The sequence below is a fragment of the Podarcis liolepis genome (genome assembly GCF_965112155.1).
Source record: "Podarcis liolepis genome assembly, chromosome: 13".
In the NCBI taxonomy this organism is placed as follows: domain Eukaryota; kingdom Metazoa; phylum Chordata; class Lepidosauria; order Squamata; family Lacertidae; genus Podarcis; species Podarcis liolepis.
The window spans coordinates 48576512-48595406 of record NC_139573.1 but is presented as its reverse complement, the minus strand read 5'-3'; the positions used below and the strand labels follow the sequence as shown (position 1 = coordinate 48595406).

At 48.5% G+C, this 18895-nt stretch overlaps 2 protein-coding genes and 1 long non-coding RNA gene across 9 annotated transcripts in view; 1 reads left to right on the top strand and 2 right to left on the bottom strand.

Annotated features, from left to right (window-relative positions):
• The window catches only part of ITGA2B (integrin subunit alpha 2b), a 48854-nt gene extending 42246 nt beyond the window's left edge, over positions 1-6608 (bottom strand). The window contains 6 exon segments of the mRNA XM_083470509.1: positions 140-189; positions 1148-1313; positions 2414-2511; positions 4703-4833; positions 6317-6543; positions 6546-6608. Of these exon segments, the coding sequence (XP_083326635.1) occupies positions 140-189; positions 1148-1313; positions 2414-2511; positions 4703-4833; positions 6317-6543; positions 6546-6593 (720 nt within the window). The 5' untranslated portion in view covers positions 6594-6608.
• LOC310690988 overlaps positions 1-18895 on the top strand; it is a 162132-nt gene that overhangs the window by 43965 nt on the left and 99272 nt on the right. The gene's annotated exons all lie outside the window — the stretch shown is intronic.
• Positions 10139-18895, bottom strand: part of GPATCH8 (G-patch domain containing 8) — an 82845-nt gene continuing 74088 nt past the window's right edge. For all 7 annotated transcript variants that reach the window (XM_083470501.1, XM_083470502.1, XM_083470507.1 and 4 more), the window contains 2 exons: positions 16892-17022; positions 10139-16190 (listed from right to left, as the gene is read on the bottom strand). In XM_083470501.1, the coding sequence (XP_083326627.1) occupies positions 12365-16190; positions 16892-17022 (3957 nt within the window). In that variant the 3' untranslated portion in view covers positions 10139-12364. The remainder of the gene's footprint in view (positions 16191-16891; positions 17023-18895) is intronic.

The following is an 18895-nucleotide window of genomic DNA, read 5'->3' as shown; positions in this document are numbered from 1 at the left end:
TGGGGAGACCCCTATTCCCTTCACAGAGCTCCAGTTCTTTGTGAAGAGGGATTGGTTGTTAAATCACTCTGGAAATTGTGTCTCAGGTGTGGGGAGCCATGCTTCTTGGGGCCATGCCCCTCTCCCTCCCAAAACTCACCTCAGAGATGGCAGAGCTGAATCCAACCTCACAGTAGCGGTGGTCGTTTGCTGATTGAAGGCAAAGAAACAGAAAAGCCATGTAAATCAATTGGGCGACAGTGTGGGGAAGACCCCTCACATCAGGATGGGGAGCCTGCGGCCCTCTGGACTTCAACTCCCATCAGCCCCTGCAAGCATTTCAAGAGGTCAAGGATGATGGGAATTGTAGTCCAGCGGCCTTTGGAGCCCCACAACTCCCCTTTGTGCACATACCAGGACACCATACCCAAACACCGTTCCTCCTTCAACTTCGGACTGGGCTGCCTAAACATGGTCTTCTTACCACATTTATTTTCTTATCACTGGTATTAGTTATGCACATGTATATTTAACTTACCAAAACATGAATTGTAATCAGAAAACCCAAGTTAAATATACATTCACATCACCAATTACTTATCAACGTTTCATATCAAATTTCATATTATTAATTTAGTATAAATAATCTGGCTAGCCTTTTCCAAAACACCCCCCCCCCCCATTTGATAAAAATTGACATGTTAAGTTGGGCTTATACACTTTATTATTAAAATTTGCACACGATTTGTAAAACAGTTTTTAACGGCTTATATTCCTACTGCCCCTGAGGACAAATTGTGCTGGTTGTAGGTAGGTATCCCTAACGGAATAGCCTCCACTTGACATTGCAAGGCTCTGGTTTTTCAGAAGGACCCAAACAACTTTCTTCTAGAATGGGGAGGGATTGTTGTGACCATTGTTGCTTGAGTGAAGCCACACATGCTGTTTGTTTGCAATTGAGCGTGTAGGAGCATGGGGCAAACCACTCGACAGCCATTTACACGAGGCCAGACATGGAATCTGAGCAGACTAGAGCGGTCTGAAAAGCAAAACAAGGGTGCCATTCATTCAAAGGCAAAGTTTCTGGGCAAAAATTATGCACCCCCTCTCCTTAAGGCCTGGAGCTTCGGCTATTGCACATTCCCTGCCACCTGCATATTGCACTCACCATATCTTGTCAACTTGTAAACTGATTCCATTTGGATATTGCGGCATGGCGAGAATTCAACAAAACGCTGCAGGCCACTTGTGGCTAAGAAACAGCTGCCCGTGGGGGTCTTTGTGGCCTCCTCTTGGCCAGAAATGGCATTCCAGTGCTGGAGAGGGGCGCAAGCCTGGTAGGGTGAAAAACTGGGGTGAGCAGGATGTTGTATCAATGACAATCACACCCCTCCAGGAGGGACAACCTCGTAATTGCAGAGGATGGGTGGCTGTTCACCCTACTTATATTTAAATTTAAAAGGCTATCAAAGGACTCTCTGACTTTTGAAGGTGTCCTCTGAAGGGCTGCTGTTTAAGGCTGAAAAATATTAAGGAGGGAGAGCAGGGGCCTTTAAGCTGCCCATCAACACTTAACATCTGGGCAGCAGACTGAACAAAGCAGACAGGTTTTTCTGGTCACAGGTCTTCCTCATTATAGTGAGATGTATTGCGTCTGTTGAAATTATCGTTAGCCGAGTCGCTTAAATAATGCGTCCAGGGAGAAAAAGTCCTGTTAACACTATACTAAGCAAAACTGAATTAAAGAATGGTGCATAATTTGAGGAGAAAGGAACAGAGACGGTTTGGCTTTCTTAGGTCAGCCCAAATTGCCTCAGAACTAACCAGCCAATCAGAGCATGTGCTCCCTCAGTGAAGATCATGCCACTCTGCCTGGTTGCTAAGCAACCCCTCCTCCCACCCTTTGGCTAGTTGACTAACTCTTAATCTAATTAGCCAGTTTTAACCCTTAGTTTATTAATAGGAAGAGTCCTGCTGTTGCTCTTCCAACAATTATAAGCTGATTCCAGGCGACCCGTTTATTGAGTATTCGTCCCGATTTGCCTGCACAAAGTTTGTGGGGATTCTGTACAACATCTAAAGTTTATTGAGCGTCCCTTCTGGTTTGTTTGCAGCGAGGCTCGATTTAATTCCACCCCTTTCTGCTTCTGAAGAAGAGAAGAGAAGAGTTTGGATTTGATATCCCGCCTTTCACTCCCCTTCAGGAGTCTCAAAGCGGCTAACATTCTCCTTTCCCTTCCTCCCCCACAACAAACACTCTGTGAGGTGAGTGGGGCTGAGAGACTTCACAGAAGTGTGACTGGCCCAAGGTCACCCAGCAGCTGCATGTGGAGGAGCAGAGACACGAACCCGGTTACCCAGATTACGTGACTACCGCTCTTAACCACTACACCACACTGAAGCTTCTCTGAGACGGTCTGTTTATTGTACCCACCACGATGGAGTCTTTCCAGGTGCTCACAGAGGCTCCGAACCATTGTTTAGTCTTGAAGGTTTTCACAACCACACTGTGCAGCTGCTCAACCTCATCACCTGGCCAGCAGCGGCATAGGAGAAGGAAGAGAGGAGTCAGATTTGAAGGCAGAAGCTACTGACCCACCATATCACCCCCCCTCAGCCACATGCCATCCATGAGTAGTCAGTCTGACTGCAGGCTTGTACATGCAGGCAAGATGCCATGAGCTCTTTCCTCACATCTCATCAGATGCCCACCTCCAAGTAGCTCCGATTTCTCCCAGGCCCACCTCAAGTTCATGACACAGCCGGGATCTCATCCTTGGCCCCCGATTTTCTCACCCCCAAATCTCACATGGCTCCCCACCACAAGCATCATTTTCCATCTCCTTTTGGGATAATTAATAATAATAATTAATAATAATAATTTTTATTTATACCCTGCCCTCCCCAGCCAAAGCTGGACTCAGGGCGGCTAACTAGCAATAATAAAAACAAGTTGAATTAATACAACTTAAAAACAAGATTAAAATACATTAAAATACTGAAACATTAAAATATTAAAATGCAGCCTCATCACAGGAGGAGACAGGAAAAAGAAAAAAGAAAGTGGGGAAGGGAATCAAATTGGCTCCAAGCCAAAGGCCAGGCGGAACAACTCTGTCTTACAGGCCCTGCGGAAAGAAATCAGATCCCACAGTGCCCTGGTCTCATGAGGCAGAGCGTTCCACCAGGCCGGAGCCAGTGTTGAAAAGGCCCTGGCTCTGGTTGAAGCCAATCTAACTTCCTTAGGGCTCAGGACCACTAGGGTGTTGCTATTAATGGCGCTTGAGGTTCTCCTTGGGGCATACTGGGAGAGGTGGTCGCGTAGGTACGAGGGTCCTAGGCCGTGAAGGTTTGTAGGGGATGGATCTTGCAGGGCAAGTTCAGAGTGGTGGCAGTAGCCACACATGTGTAAGACAGGCATGCATGATGCACTGTCATTGGGGTTGCTCGCTGATCTCACGAAAGCTGCGTGAACCATCCCTGTACATGACAACATTGCCTTTATCTGTGATCACAACTCCTACCTGCCTCAGTTTAAACTGAGGTTGCAGTTGCAGATGTTAGCCACACCCACACATACAGTGATTCCATGAAGAGTTTCCTCCTCATATTGGGACTGGCTCACACATGCGCATGCCCTACAAGTGCTACTGATGCTGGCAGTGAGACCAGTGCTTGGAATGTTCAGTTGAACATCACTGAAATGCAAGACATCTCTGAAAATGGTTGCCAGGTGAATTAAGTTCATTTGGGGTAATGACTCCTACTCCATATTTATCTTCATTCCTGCTCGGCCACCCCCATACATAAAAGGGGGCCTGGACTCTTAGCTTTCACGTAAAAAAGTAAATCATTCAGAAATCTATTAAGAAAGTTGGATAGCCAAAGCATGGAGGCAACATTCTAAGGCTTATTAGGCACATACAGAGGCACTGCTCTTGTTAAGGATGCTTAGGCAGGAAATTTAAGGACTATTTGAATAAATATTGTAATATACAAAATTAGAAATTACTTGAAAGAAACAAATAGGCCTAGGATTAAACTAAGTTATAATTAAATAAATGGGATTTAGAATATTAAGAAATGAGAACAAGATGGACTATAATTGGAAACTGTTTTAGTTCAATAATGATATTGGAAAGCTGTTACTTTCAACTACAAGGAAACTCCGAAGGGAGGGACTAGAGGAAGTCAACCAAGATATTTCAAAGGTTGGATTTGTAAAGAATTAAGTTTGTTGTTATTTTTTATCTGTTTATTGTTCCTTTTTTTTTGTTCATTGGTGTATTTTTTTCTGTTTCTCTGTGTTATTCTGCTTTGTGGTTTTTGTTATAATCCAATAAATTTAAATAAATAACAAAATAATTTTTTTGTTATTATCCAATAATTATTTTTTTTAAAAAAAGGATGCTTCGGCATTTAACACTGCTGCTAAGTAATCAGAAGGAAGGAATGTGAGGCATTTCCTGCATCTTCCCAGTCCCTGCTGAACAGATTAGTTCTTTTTTTGACAGGAGCAGCTTGCAACAAGAAATACAGGTAAAGAAACAAAGTGAATGATGCCTCGCACCATTGTGGATGGCACAAATTAAACAAGGTAACCTTTTCTACTATGGATACACAATTATGGGCAAATCTTCACCTGCTGACATTTTGAGTGAGACTGCCCTTTCCTGCTTGTATAGACCCTCTAATGACCCCAAAATCATGGGGGATCACTCACCTTTGGTATCAAACGGAATGGGGGTGCAGGCACTGCCACCAGGCGCCCAGGGACACAGATAGACAGCACCCGCCTCCGTCACACCAGTCTGCGAGCTGTTGGCCTGTGGGGCCCCAACCACTACATTCATGCTAGGGTGGAAAAAAAAGGTCAGTCTGGGACTGGTAGGATACAAGGCAGGGAGGCAGCAGCAGGTGGAGCCAGTGACAGGCAGAGCTAACTACAGGTACACTTCATCCCTGCTTCCAGTTTCCTATCTCTGGCCCTCTTCACCTTCCCTACTAGGGACAGAATCACAAATGTTTGTGCACAGCGGCCTCATGTGGCAAACCACCAGTTGGAAGAATCTCCCTGCTAGGAATGTTTTACAAGCCTCTGCAGTAGCCCGGGCTGCTCAGCCCAGCTGGACCACAAGGGTCTTGCACTAGTCCTTTGCTTGGGCACGTACACTTACGGAACCACAAATCTAGCTCCAACCCGCCAATTTTTTAAAGTAACTGGATGTGTGGATTTCTGATCGAAAAATAACCTGGTGCAACCTCCTGAAACTGAACTTACATCTCACTTAGGAAAGGCTTTTATTTTGCAAGGAAATAACTTGTTGCCATCAACATGCACCAGATCTGCTGTATTTAAAAAGCCACACATACCAGCAGCCGTTATTAACATTCTGTGGCAGAGATGAAGAACTTATGGCTCTTCGGTTGTTCTGGGACTACAACTCCCATCATCCCTGATCAATGGTCATGCCAGCTTGCAAATTATGATTGAACAAATGCTGTTCCTATTGCCTCATCTTGGGCAAACTGCTAAATCCCCCGCCCAATTACTGAACTTTAAGAATGACCAGCCCTTCCCTTTTCACCCTTTCCATGCTGCTCATGATGCATCTGTTTGAAGACGGGATATCTCTGGCTGCCAGATGTTAATATTAGGATGAGTATTGTGCTGCATCCGGGAATAGTGAATTTATTGCGCCCTCTCCCCCCGTCCAGCAGTGACACAGCCTTGGCACTCTTGAACTAGTACAACCCCTGCCCCAGGCCTTTGTTTAGACTCCTGCTGTAGAGCTCTGTAAAGGGACCCCTGACCATTAGGTCCAGTTGTGGCCGACGTACAGCTTCCGGGTCATGTGGCCAGCATGACTAAGCCGCTTCTGGCGAACCAGAGAAGCACACGGAAACACCGTTTACCTTCCCGGCGGAGCGGTACCTATTTATCTACTTGCACTTTGATGTGCTTTCGAACTGCTAGGTTGGCAGGAGCAGGGACCGAGCAACGGGAGCTCACCCCGTTGCGGGGATTTGAACGGCCGACCTTCTGATTGGCAAGCCCTAGGCTCTGTGGTTTAACCCACAGCGCCACCCATGTCCCTGTAGAGCTCTGTAGACCTTGTCTAATATACTATTTAAGTATGAACATCTGCATAGTGCCTGCACCCAGTCAAGGTTCAATGGATAATAGCCTCATGCACTGCTGTCGTGCATCTTGCCAGCCAAATAGGCTGTTGGCCTTTCCCAATACATCTGTTGTCATCTTCCAAGTCCCCGTTGTCCACCTTCTGAGGTCCTGTTAGTGCACCATTCCCTCCCGCCATGCCCAGTGCTGTCCTACCTGCCTTTACTGTCCTGGTAGAAATCCAAGGCAAACCCAAAATAGCTTCCGTTGGGCCCAGAGTACACTGTTGGTGAACTTGCATCCAAGTTCAGGGTCCATACTGAGGAACAGAGGAGCAAGAACCCCACCAGACAGCGCAAGAGGGGGGCAAGCAGACCCATGGAATGACCTCCTTCTGCCATCACCAGCATCTCCCTCCTCTTCCCACTCCAAATGCTGAGTGTTTTCCCATTAACGCTGTCTCTTCTGTGCTCATAATAGTGACCACGGACATGACACATTTCCTCAAGCTTTTCCTCCCCTGCTGAAGCCTCTTCAGCTGAAGATGATAACATTTATCAGAAGCCTCTCAGGAATTTCCCAACAGGAACACCCTGGGTGTGTGGAGCAATGACTATTTGGAACAGTGATGTTTGGCAGGATCAACCATTGACAAGACGGCTCTGGGGAACCACCACTGCCATTTCCAGGCTAGTGTGCACAAGCATGAGCTGTGGTCTTCCATACACGACTCCCAACCCCATCTGTCCTTGGAGCATAGAGATCAGAAACACGTGAGACGAGACAGACCCTCAGGAAGTGCTCTGAAAGCTCCTGTTCCTAGTCTGGAATGCTTTGAGATTAGCTACAGTCACACAGTGGTAAGGGCAAACATTTTTACTGGATCCTGCAGGGTTCTTAAAGTGCAGTTATGAGTCAGAGCCGTCTTCAAGCACCAGGGCTCAATGCGTTGCAACATATGATTAGAAACGTATGTGGAGCTTTGAGTGTTGGGTTCCAGGAAAGTGTTTTCAAAGAGTGGGTGCAATCCAGAAACTTGCAAGATACCAGTTCAGAATGTACAGCAAACCCTCCAACTACCATTAAACATCCTGAAATGATTTACCGTATTTTTCGCTCTATAAGATGCACCAGACCATAAGACGCACCTAGTTTTTGGAGGAGGAAAACAAGAAAAAAAATATTCTGAATCTCAGAAGCCAGAACAAGAGGGATCGCTGTGCAGCGAAAGCAACAATCCCTCTTACTGTTCTGGCTTCGGGGATAGCTGCGCAGCCTGCATTCGCTCTGTAAGACGCACACACATTCCCCCTTGCTTTTTAGGAGGGGAAAAGTGAGTCTTATAGAGCAAAAAATACGGTAAGTTTACAGGGCAGGTAGGCTACAAAGACCCAGATGCAAAGCCTTTTTCCCACTGGATGCACTGGAGCAGGGGTCAGCAACCTTTTTCATCCCTCAGACCATATGGTGGGCTGGACTATATTTGGGGTGGGGGGGGGGAACGAATTCCTATGCCCCAGAGATGCATTTTAAATAAAAGCACACATTCTACTCATGTAAAAACACCAGGCAGGCCCCACAAACCCAGAGATGCATTTTAAATAAAAGGACACATTCTACTCATGTAAAAACATGCTGATTCCCGGACCGTCTGTGAGCTGGCTTGAGAAGGTGATTGGGCCGCATCCAGCCCATGCGCCTTAGGTTGCCTACCCCTGCACTGGAGCATTCAGGAGATCTCATTTTCTATCCCACTCGCATGTAGGAATGTTTTATCAGCCAAGCACAGTCTCCCTGACCGCAGGGGAAACCAGCACAGGCCTTATCAGGAAACATAAGCAAAAGAAACCACATGGTGGTTGTTTAGAGGGAAAAGTGAGAATGGGTGACATGGCCACAGGGGTGAGTTCACCCTTTGAACCAATTTCTTAATTCGTCAGCGAAACTAGGCTCCGTTTGCAATGTTCTCCAATGCACACACTTCCTGGCTTCCTGCACTGTGCTACCATCTATGGCGGCACACAGCTCCTGTTTCTCCTATACAGTGGTGCCTCGCAAGACAAAAAACTCGCTAGACGAAAGGGTTTTTTGTTTTTTGAGCTGCTTCGCAAGACGATTTTCCCTATGGGCTTGCTTCGCAAGACGGAAACGTCTTGCAAGTTTGTTTCCTTTTTCTTAACACCGTTAATACAGTTGCGACTTGACTTCGAGGAGCAACTCATAGAACGCGGTGTGGTAGCCTTTTTTGAGGTTTTTAAAGACTTTGGTGATTTTTGAAGCTTTTCCAAAACTTTCCCGACACCGTGCTTTGCAAGACGAAAAAAATCGCAAGACGACAAAACTCGCGGAACGAATTAATTCCATCTTGCGAGGCACCACTGTACATCAAATTCAGCTGAGGCAATGGAAGTGCTGAACCATTATCCATAAGGCCAGTGAATTAAAGCTTGATCCAGACAACATAGAAGTGCTACGTGTGGTTCTTTTATTCCCAGTGGTGTCCACCTGCTACAGATGGAGTAATCAGATTTGCAGCCCAGGCAGGAGCACTCAATGATTCTGCTTTGCCATAGAAGGCTCAGGTGGCTTCCATGGAATGGACTGCCTTCTACTAGCTGGCAGGCAATTTCAAACCCTTCTAGGAAGACAGCTTTGCTGCAGTTATCCACTCCTCAAACCTGGGCAGAGCATGTAGTTAGTTCGGGGTAACTTGCTAGTTTGTGAATTTGGACTTGTTGCTGGTGGAATCTCTCACTTGTCCTTAAGCAGCTGCCACGGCTCCTTACCAGTTTCCAGGCTGAATTCAAAGTGCAGCTGATGTCCTTCATGCTTGGGATTTGAACAAGTTTGGAAAGTGCTTGGAAAACTGCCCGATTCTTGTCTCTGCTTCCCTGCCCTGAGCTCAACTTCACAGGCTCTTCTCAAACTGCTACTCTGGTGAAGCAGCAGGCGGCACTCAAGGAAGAGGGCCTTCTTCGTGGTGGCACTCCCATCTGTGGAACACTCCCCAGGGATGCTTGCCTGATGCCTGCTACACAATGTCCTTCTGATGGCAAGCAAAAGGCCTCATTTTCCTAAGTTTAAGAAGAATAAATCCTGAAATATAAATTGAGGCATACTGCATTATTTTGTATTTTATTAAATATTTTTGATATATGTATTTTTAATTCTTATATTGAAGGGCAAGTGTGTAAGTGTATTTAATAAAACATTTGAGCTGGTAAGCAACAGGGACCATGCGGACAGGAAGATCTTACCCCATCGCTGGGATACGGTTCATCTTGAATACCAATGTGCAAATCAGGATTATGTTCTCTGCGACTTAACTCTTTTCCTGCTTCCGAGACTACCTCAGCTAACACGCACAGGGCCACCCCAATGTTACTGAATATGTCCTGCAAGCATTCAGTGAGGATCAGGAGACGAGGGTTCCAGAATCTCAGAAATGTGGATTTGGGCTGCATCAATTCAATGAGCTAATTGCTCGCTAGAACATGGTCCAATCTTGGGAGTGGCAAATTGAGGGAAGATGGATCATAGCAACAAGGGAATCTTAAAATGGCTGAAGACAGATAGGGATGTTTCCCCCCCCCCCCAGCAAAAGAAACATGATACAGTGCTACCTTAGTTTATGAATTTAATCTGTTCCGGAAGTCCGTTCTTAAACCAAAGCGTTCTTAAACCAAGGTGTGCTTTCCCATAGCAGTGGGGGACTCAATTTACAAATGGAACACACTCAACAGGAAGCAGAACATGTTCTGTTTCCAAGGCAAAGTTCACAAACCAAACTTCCAGGTTTGCAGTGTTCTTAATCCAAGTAGTTCATAAACTAAGCTGTTCTTAAACCAAGGTACCACTGTACATGGCATGAAGCTAGGAGGACCAAAGAGAATAAAGGGGATGGGAAGATCAGTAGGTGCTCTCTGCAAACAGCGAATAAATGCGGGGCCATAAATAGGGGTGACGGCAGTGGGAAGAGTCACAACATGAGGACTAACAAATTGACTCTGACCCTTTGGGAAACAAGTACACACACGCTTTCCCCCAAATTACTAGTTTATTAGAAAGTTTATTTTCCTCATTTTTACAGCATGTATATATATTTATATATATACTTTTTATGTGACAAAAGTTAAATATAGCCTGCCGATACTGAAGTAATAGTGCGTTCTCTTTTGTGGTAAGCACTCTTGTGGAAGTCCAGTCTCTTCCTCCCTGCTGGGGCGCTGCGCCTCCCGTCTGAACCTCAAGGGAATGAAGCACTGAGAAATTAATACTGTTACTTCTTGAATTATCTACAGCCACTACCAAGAACCAAGTCCCTTTGTCACAGCAGCAGTTTCCAGTGCTTGTCTCGTTGTAGCCAAGGGTAAGGAAGCTTAAAAGCAGTCCATAGTCTTGCCATTTCAGGGCAGCAGCCAGCAGTGGTTATTTCTGAAAATGGAGGCCGCACCTCAGGATATACAAGCAAGTAGCGCGCCCTTTGGGTCTGGACACATGTCCCAAAACAGCCGCTGCTTTGCAGGATCTCGGCCTCCTTTTGCACTCAGCAAAAGAACCTTGAGATTCCGGGAGCCCCCGCTTCCTAGTTCACTTTGGGGCTGCAACCTGGGGAGCGGCAACTGGGTGATGACTTTTCAAGGGGCAGCTGTGAGGAAAGGGCATCCCATAAAAGAAAACCCGGGGGGGGGGAGGGATTCGGAACGAAAACACACCACTCAAAACCTCTCCAAAACATAAAAAAGGCACATATTTGAAAACAAGGAGCCTTAACACACGCACACACACCCATCCACACCTAGAAGCTATGTTGTTGCTGCAATGACTCAAAACAAGTGGTTGAATCCCAGGGAAAATAGCTGGGCTCTCAGGTGTGTTTTTTTTTTGGTGGGTCCCGTCTATTCCTGCGACCAGAAAGCGACTGTTTGCTTTGCCAAACGAATGGACTGTTCCTCTCAAACTTAAGGGGCCTGGCTACCGACTGAAGCACACAGCGAACGACACCTCAGCTGCCTCACAAACCTGCCTTTTCACAGAAATTACCAGAGATGTCATTACACAGGATGGACTTTGATAGCTATGGGACAAAGGAGTCCAGATCACTGCTCCTTTGTTTATTTCCAAACCCTGTGACATTTTCTCCTATAAAATGAAAGTCTTTTTTTTATGGTACATTTTAAAAAAAATGAGCTCAATTAAAATATACATGCTTGAAATCATTTTGTGCCCTAGCCATAACTAGAAGCATTGAACCTTTGACAAGAATTTCCTTTCCAACTACGTTAAAATGTATAGATAACTAAAGCCACCTGAACGAGTACCACTCAAAGAACGGGCTGTAAAAAATGTTATTGCGGTATACTATCAATATGGAACATTTGTCAGAGGAGCTACAAAAAGCAGCATTGACATGTACAGAGTTCAGTGCAATTTCTTAAATTCTTTTTTTTTTCTTCTTCTGAAAAAAAAAATCATAAGTTAATAAGGAACCATCAATATTACAGAGGAAAAGAGTACAAGTTACAGAGTCATGTTCAGGATGTTCACAGGACTCCAGTACAACATATTGCTTCAAGGACTGATCAAGGAATTGCTCTCTGCTCTCTCAGCAGCGCCGTAAAGGGTGTGTAGAAAGGAGAGCACTGCCAAGCTGGTCTGGGGGTGAAAACTGGTCATTGAAAAGCAACTTCCCAGTTTGTGGTGCTCAGTGGGGGCTGCTGAACATGGCTCCCCAAATAGGAGCTGGAGAGAGGGGAGAGGGCAACAGCGGAGATGGATCAAGTGCTGAGTATTTCTTGGTTCTGTTGCTCGGCTTAAGCTTTAAGGTGGATTCAAATCACTAACTTTCACGCTTTATACTTGATATCGATGCCCAAATAAGATAGATGTGTATATCCACTTTAGGTCTTCAGAGTGGGTAGTAAATGATTTATAATACGTGAACTGGAAATTAAAAAGGGCTGCATTTGCTAAAGGACTGCACATCCCTGAAGAAGCCACCTCCCTGGGAGCACGAGCCCTTGAATATCCTGACAAGCAAACCACCAGCAGCACAGCTCTCCCATCTTTCACAGGCCTGTTCCCTCGAGCCTCCCTGCCTCTGCCCAATCCTCCCCCTTCTTGGGCTGTTCTCAGGTCCAGAGACAGCCACCGCCTTCCCGAGAACGAGAGACTGATGCACACGCAAGAGACAGACAGACATGCCCCTGTCCGCTCTTTCCCCTAACCCTCCCCTCCCCGATAGAGGCTGCCTCTCTCGTTCTTTCATGTGCCGTGGCTGGGAGGGTGCTGCAAATCCTGTCCTGAGAAAATGGGGTGCAGGAGAGGGTGGAGGTGCAACGCCGTGGCAGCCGCTGTCGCTGGCCGGGGCGCCAGGAGGGTCGGGTAGAGGGCGGCGTGGTGGACGGGGTGGAAAGTGAAAGGACCCGGGTGGATGGCAGAAGCGGGGATGATATGGATGGGGTGGCTGGCCAGGAAGGTGGCGGGGTGCCCAGGGATGATGGAGTGGGTCAGGTGGGACAAGGAGATGGGGGTCAAGTGGGGCTGAGGGATATGGTGCACTTGAGCAAGAGGTTGGGGGTGAGGGTGGGGGTGGATGCCAATGGCTGCGGCCGCGGCGGCAGCGTGGTGCTGCAGAATGGCGTGCTGCACGGTGGTGATGGAGGTGGCTGCGGCTGCGGCTGGCTGCTGGATGTGGATGGGCTGCAAGGCAGGAGCCGTGGCTGGAGCCAGGGCGGCCGAGGCTGGGAATGCCTTGACCTGCTTGGCCAGGAGCTGCTGCTGGATGTGCTGCTGGGCAGCCTGCTGGAGCTTGCTGTACTTCTCCATCTCCTCCGGGGTGAAGGTGATGGGCTGGCTTTCCAGTGGCGCCAGGGAAGAGTCTTCGCTGCCTTCCGGCTCCCCGCTGATGCTCGGCTCCGCGCTGTGTGGGACGTAGCTGGGGAAGGGCTCCACTTCGGGGGCCAGCGGCACCATCCTGCCTTCGAGGGAGACGGGCTGGGCGCTGCTGTCCAGAGGCTCGGCGGCTTCGCTTTCCGCGGGGGCAGGGAACGGGTGCGGCACGGGCAAGTCGCCGGGTCCAAAGTGTTCCGGGAGGGCTGGCGGCTCCAGGGGCAAGGGAGCCATCTCCACGCCCGCTTCTTCTGGCTTCTGATCTCCCAGAAGGCTCTCCTGGGTCTCTATCACCAGGGTTTCGTCCACTGTGGGTTGGCTTGCTGCAGCTGCCTCCCCACCTTCGTGGGGGGTTTCGTCGAGCTCGGACAGCTCCAGCTCCTCCCCAGTCCCCAATCCTAACCCAGACTCCTCACACTGCTTGGCGTTTGGCTTTCGGACTGTGGGCAGCTTCCCGATCAAGGGAAGGACTGGCTTGTTGCCTAGGGAGGGAGGGAGCTTAGGGCCAAAGTAGCCTTGCGGAGGATCTTTCAGCTTGATCCCAACCTTGTGAGGCCCTGAGGGGGAGTCCTCACTGCCACTGGGCTTCTTCTCCACCTTCCTGGACTGAACTTTTTCCAGGAGGAGCTTAGCCGTGGCGGAGTTCTTCTCCTCGGAGCTGCAGTTGCTCCCCAGGCTGGAGTTGCCACTGTTTTGGGAGAGGCTGGCGGTGGTCCCTGTTGCTTCATCGCCTCTCGCTTCCTCCTTCCTCGCGGGCCCTTCCCCTGGTCTGCCTCTGAAGTAGTGGGGGGACTGGGAGCGGTAGATCTTTGAGCGGATAAAGTCTCGCCGTGCGGATCTCCTCTCCCCAGGGCTTTCGTGGCCACGGGACCCCTTCCTGGAGAGAGACCGCTGGGACAGGCTCCTGGCACTCCGGCTGCGCTCCCGGCTGTAGCTCCTGCTCCGTTTCCAGCTGTGCCCGGTCCGGCTGCGGCTCCGCCGCTTGCCCCGGCTGTGGCTACAGCTGCTGCTGCGCGTCCTGCCCCGGCTTCTCGTCCTCGACCTCCCCCTGGTGTGGGTTCGGCTGCGGCTCCGGGATCTGCTCCTGCTCAGGCTGTAGTCGTCTTCCGAAGAGGAGTATTTGTGCCGTTTCGACCTGCGCTTGGAACTGGCGTAGTCAGAATCGTCCTCCGAGTCGTGGGAGCGCTTGGTGCGGCTCCGGGAGCGGTCGCTGTAGTCACTGTAGCTGTCTTCCGAGTAGCTGCGCCGCCGGCTGTACCGGCTGTTGTCTGAGGAGGCATACGAACTCGTTGAGTAGGACCTCTGGGATGACCTTCGGGAGGAATGCCGACGCCCTGACCGGGAGCGGCTTCGGGAACAGTTGCTGCCAGAGTCGTAATCGTCGCTGTATTGCGAAGCAGACTTCTGCCGGAAGTGCTTGTGGCAGGAGTCCTCGTCGCTCTCATAGCCACCGCTGCTCTGCCGGCCTCTGTGGCTGGAGTGGGCGGAGGTGGAGGCCCGCCTCTTGGAGGTGGATGACGCCTGCTGCGGGTCCCCTTTGGGTTTTTTGCCACCATGATCTTGGGAAGAGGTGCCGCCGTCCTCTTTCTTGTTGCCGCTTTCTTCGGTGGAAAGAGACTTCCGCTGAGAGTCTTGAGCACACCATTTTCTTTTCTTGAGGTGGCCAGTTTCGTCGGCCCCCTGCGTCCGCTCCAGCTCCGTGGCAAAGGACGGCTTGCTCTTTTTGTGTTTGTGTTTCTTCCGCTTCTTGGATTTCTCTTCTGCCAGGTCCGCATCCCTGCTTTTGTCTTCTGCCTCGCCTTTGCGCCTGCGTTTGTGTTTCGTGGACTTCTTGTGCTTCTTCTTCTTCTTGTGCTTGTGGGATTTCCCCACTTTGTCCTTGCGGCCAACAAGGCTGCCTTTGCTGCTGTCTTCTGGCCCCTCACCCTTGCCAGCTGACACAGGATTGGACTCCTGCTTGCTGCAGACAGACAGGGACTTGCTCTCTGGCACTGCTGTGGAGGTGCCTGCAGGAGTGCCCACCTCTTTGCTCTTGCTCATGCTGCCCTCTTCAGCAGATGGTGCTTTCTCCTTGGGAAGGCTGCTTGCAGCTTTCTGTTTCTCCGCCCCTTTAGCTTTAATGTCTTTGTTGCGAGACAGCTTAAAGTCAAAATACAAGGGATTGCAGCTGTACGACACAGAGGGCTCTGCTTTGGTGAAGATCAGCAGTTCTGAAGGCCACTGGAGGGTGGTGCTCTCGTCTTTACTGAGCACTGGGAAGAAAGGTCCTGTCAAATGCTTAGGCCCGTCTGTGCCTTCTTTACTGGTTGACGCAAGCTGAGGAAGCTCTTTGGTGACCTCGGACTCCGCAGAACCGCTTCCCTTAAGTGGCTTGCCTTCCTGTCCGCCTGCCTCTTCTGGAGGGTCTTTAACTTCAGTTTTGCTGCCTTTGCTGGAAGGACTCGGTTCCTTCTGGTGGGTGGCACACTCTACTGCCGTCACCTTCTCACCATTCTTTGCCGCTTTGGGTTTTGGGGAGTTGCTCTGCTTCCTTTCGCGAGCCATTTTCTTGCTCATGGCTTCTGCTTCGACTTGCTCTGTGGCCTTCATAAACAGCAGGAACTGGAAGTTCGGCTTCACCTTGCAGTGAGCAGGCGGGATGTAGTGGTAATACTCTGGCTCTAGTGCCATCGGGCCGTCGTCTCGCTTCATCTTTTTCAGCTTCGACAGGGTGGTGTTTAGACCTTCCTTCTCCTGCGCTTGCTCCTCTTCGTCGCCTTTGCTGTCAGGGCTGTTTGTCCCCTCGACCTCCCCAAATTTCCCCAAGGCTCCAGGATCGGGCTGGGCTTTCTCATCCGCTTTGACTTCGTCATCGGGAGAACTGGACTCATCAACGTGGTCTTTGAAGACGGAGGCAATTGACTCTAGTTTCACTGGGGCTTTTTTGGCAAATGAGAAAGACACGCCTATCTTCAGAGGGTTAACCCCTGAGCTGATGGCTTGCGGTACCTGGACAGGCACCTGCCCAAGCCCGATGTTGCTACTAGTTTGCCCAGTGGCACAAACAAGACCCTTGTCTGTGGTCATACTGGCAACTGGCCCAGGAGCTGGTGAAAAAGAGCAGCAACTGCTGGGAGCTACTGAATCGACGTCATCCTCTCCTCCTTCCTCATCTACTGCCACAGTAGTGGTTCTAAACATCGGCCCGCTTCCTGGAGCACTGGGGGATTGAAATGGGACAGGGGTAAAGGGGAGGGAGAAACAATAGTTAGATACTGCTTAACATTAACATCTTCACCTTCATCTCTTACCCATGCCTATTCAACCTCTCACTAATTTCCTGGAATTGCTTTGAAAGCTAACGCTATGTCCAGGAACAAAGTTTTAATCTACACTTCCACTGTATTGTATGTGGAATAATTCATGTGCTCCAACCAGCACACCCTTGACAGAATTCAATTATTTGTGAATTATTATTTTTTTTTAAAGGTGCCTTAAGATTCAAGCCTTCCTGGTTATATAGAAGAATCAAGACAAAGCATTGCAAGGTTCTGATGTACACAAGTAAGGGCTGCCTCATCCATTTCAGGCCTGAAGCTTTTCCCAACTCAGGTCCTGTTCATTAGAGCAGTTAGTTCAATTAAATCTGTCTCCCTCCACTCACAAGACACATACACTGCCCTTCCAAAATCTGTTCCTGGTGAAGACGGGGAATGAGGAATTGAATTTGCAGACTGGCCACTGATGAGCTAAGCATTCCTCATTTTTTTTTTTGGGGGGGGGAGAATAAATTATGTTTTACAAAAATCTGAAGAACAACTTCTTGCTATCCAGTCCATTTAAAACAGCCTGAATAAAAGGGGAAGTCAACTGTATGTTTAACTTAACTAACTTGCTGGCACAAGGAGCCCATTCACTTACCATTCAGGTTGCTTCCTCTGCTCAGCCAACTCGTGGAGACGACGGAGGGCTTTCTCCTGCTTCCTCTCATCTTTCCGGGATCTCGAGGAAACATTGCGAGCAAACTCCCTTTGCTTGAGATCCTTCAACCTCTGTAGCAAAGCAAGAGAAAAGGAAAATAGAAGGGAATAAGATGGAACGGTGAACCTTTTCAAGTTTTGCTAAAGAGTTTCCCAGCTGGCCATCCTTAACCCATTCCGCATCATTTGACCAGGGGTGGGTAGTAGCCAGCAGCTCTCCTAATCTTGTTGGAATTCAACTCACAGCAGCCCCAGCCAGCATGGCCATCGGGGATGATGGGAGCTGTAACCCAGCAGCATCTGGAGAGCCATAGGTTTCCCACCTGTGCACTAGACAATTTAGAAGTGCTCCCTGAACTCACTGATATAGAGTACATCCTTTCCATGTAGAAGGTCCCAGATGCAGTCCCTGGCATCTCCAGATAAGAGGGCTTGGAAAGATCTCTGCCCAAGACCCTGAACACTCTAAGTAGACAATACTGAGCTAGACAGTTCAGTGGCCTGACTTAATAGCAGACCATATAGTCACAGGGTGGGCTCACTAAAAGTCTCCAAAGAGTAGCCATTTTAGAGTGTAAGCAAGAAGCATTGAAGCACTTCTGAGAGAGGATTAAGAGAGGAAGAAGATACTATATTTAGGTATACAAGAGCGGTAGGGAGGAACAGTTCTATCTCCCTATACAATCCAGGATGCTTAGAATTGCAGGTTCCTTTTCAGAGGAAAACTGGCAGGAAAGGCTTAAGAGCTAAATTTGTTAACCAACCTGGCTGTGAAATCCCAGTGACTGAACAAAGACTGGGAGCAGGGTGCAGCAAGCACTGAAACCCATCTGATTGTGTCTGGTGACACAGCAATTGTTTAAATACTGCAATTGTTTTTAGGCTTAGCATATCTCAAATTGTGCTCTTTGCAGCCACAGCTACCCGCCCCCTCCCACACGCATCCATCCACAGCAGAAAGCAGGAAGAAATTAACACAAAGTTTTGCCCCAGCAACTAAATGCATCAGGTGAAGAATACGCCCTTAGAAAGAATCGGCTTATATGGACTTGTCCCCAGCCACAATATGGAAGCTGCGGCTTTGGCACAGAACTCTCGAGTTTTTGCCCCTAGCCCAGAGCAGACTTGAGTCTAGCATTACTCCGCTGAAAATGGACACCACTTTGAATGAGATGAGATGATGTAGGGAGGGGAAGTGATGGGTTCTCAAAAACTAGTAAGACATCATTGAATGGGGTTATGGTTTCACCGAACTGAGAGTGGAAGAAGAGGAGCGGAATGCATAGCTACGTTCTCAGACATGCACACAGAAAGACAGAGCTACAGACACTAGTAGGAAAAAAAACTCACTCTTATGATCTGGCCTCCATAATATGCTTTCATTATATCAGTTGACAATATCATATCATGAGTGGGGGGGGGGGGGTAAAAAAAAAATACATGAGAGCAGAAGAGAGAGAGAAAGAAAAAAAGGGCAACCATTACTAACATCAATGCTCAGAATATCTGCAAGCTTATTCTATGGGATATGGAACTGGTTCACAGCTAAGAAGGCACAGAGGAACAGGACTCTCATCAAGTAGGATAATACTAATAACTTTGCCAGGACATACAAGCTGGGGTGGGTCACTACATAGTCAAACACTGGTTCTACGAGGCTGCCTTGAGCGGAGGAGAGAAAACACAAAACAAGTAAGCATCCCTGGAATGTGAAAGGAGCATTTATAGCTGGGACATGGAATCTGGGGCCCTCCAGATGTTGCTATTAGTGGTATTTATGTTAGAGCACAATTCCTATAGTTGCTGGCCATGCGGGCTGGGACTGATGGAGATTGGTAGTCCAACAACATCTGACAGGCCACAGGGTCCCCATCCCTGATTTACAGGAAAGGTGAAGCTGGAGGAGAAGCCTTGAGAGAACCAAATGGCTTTCAAGTACATCTAT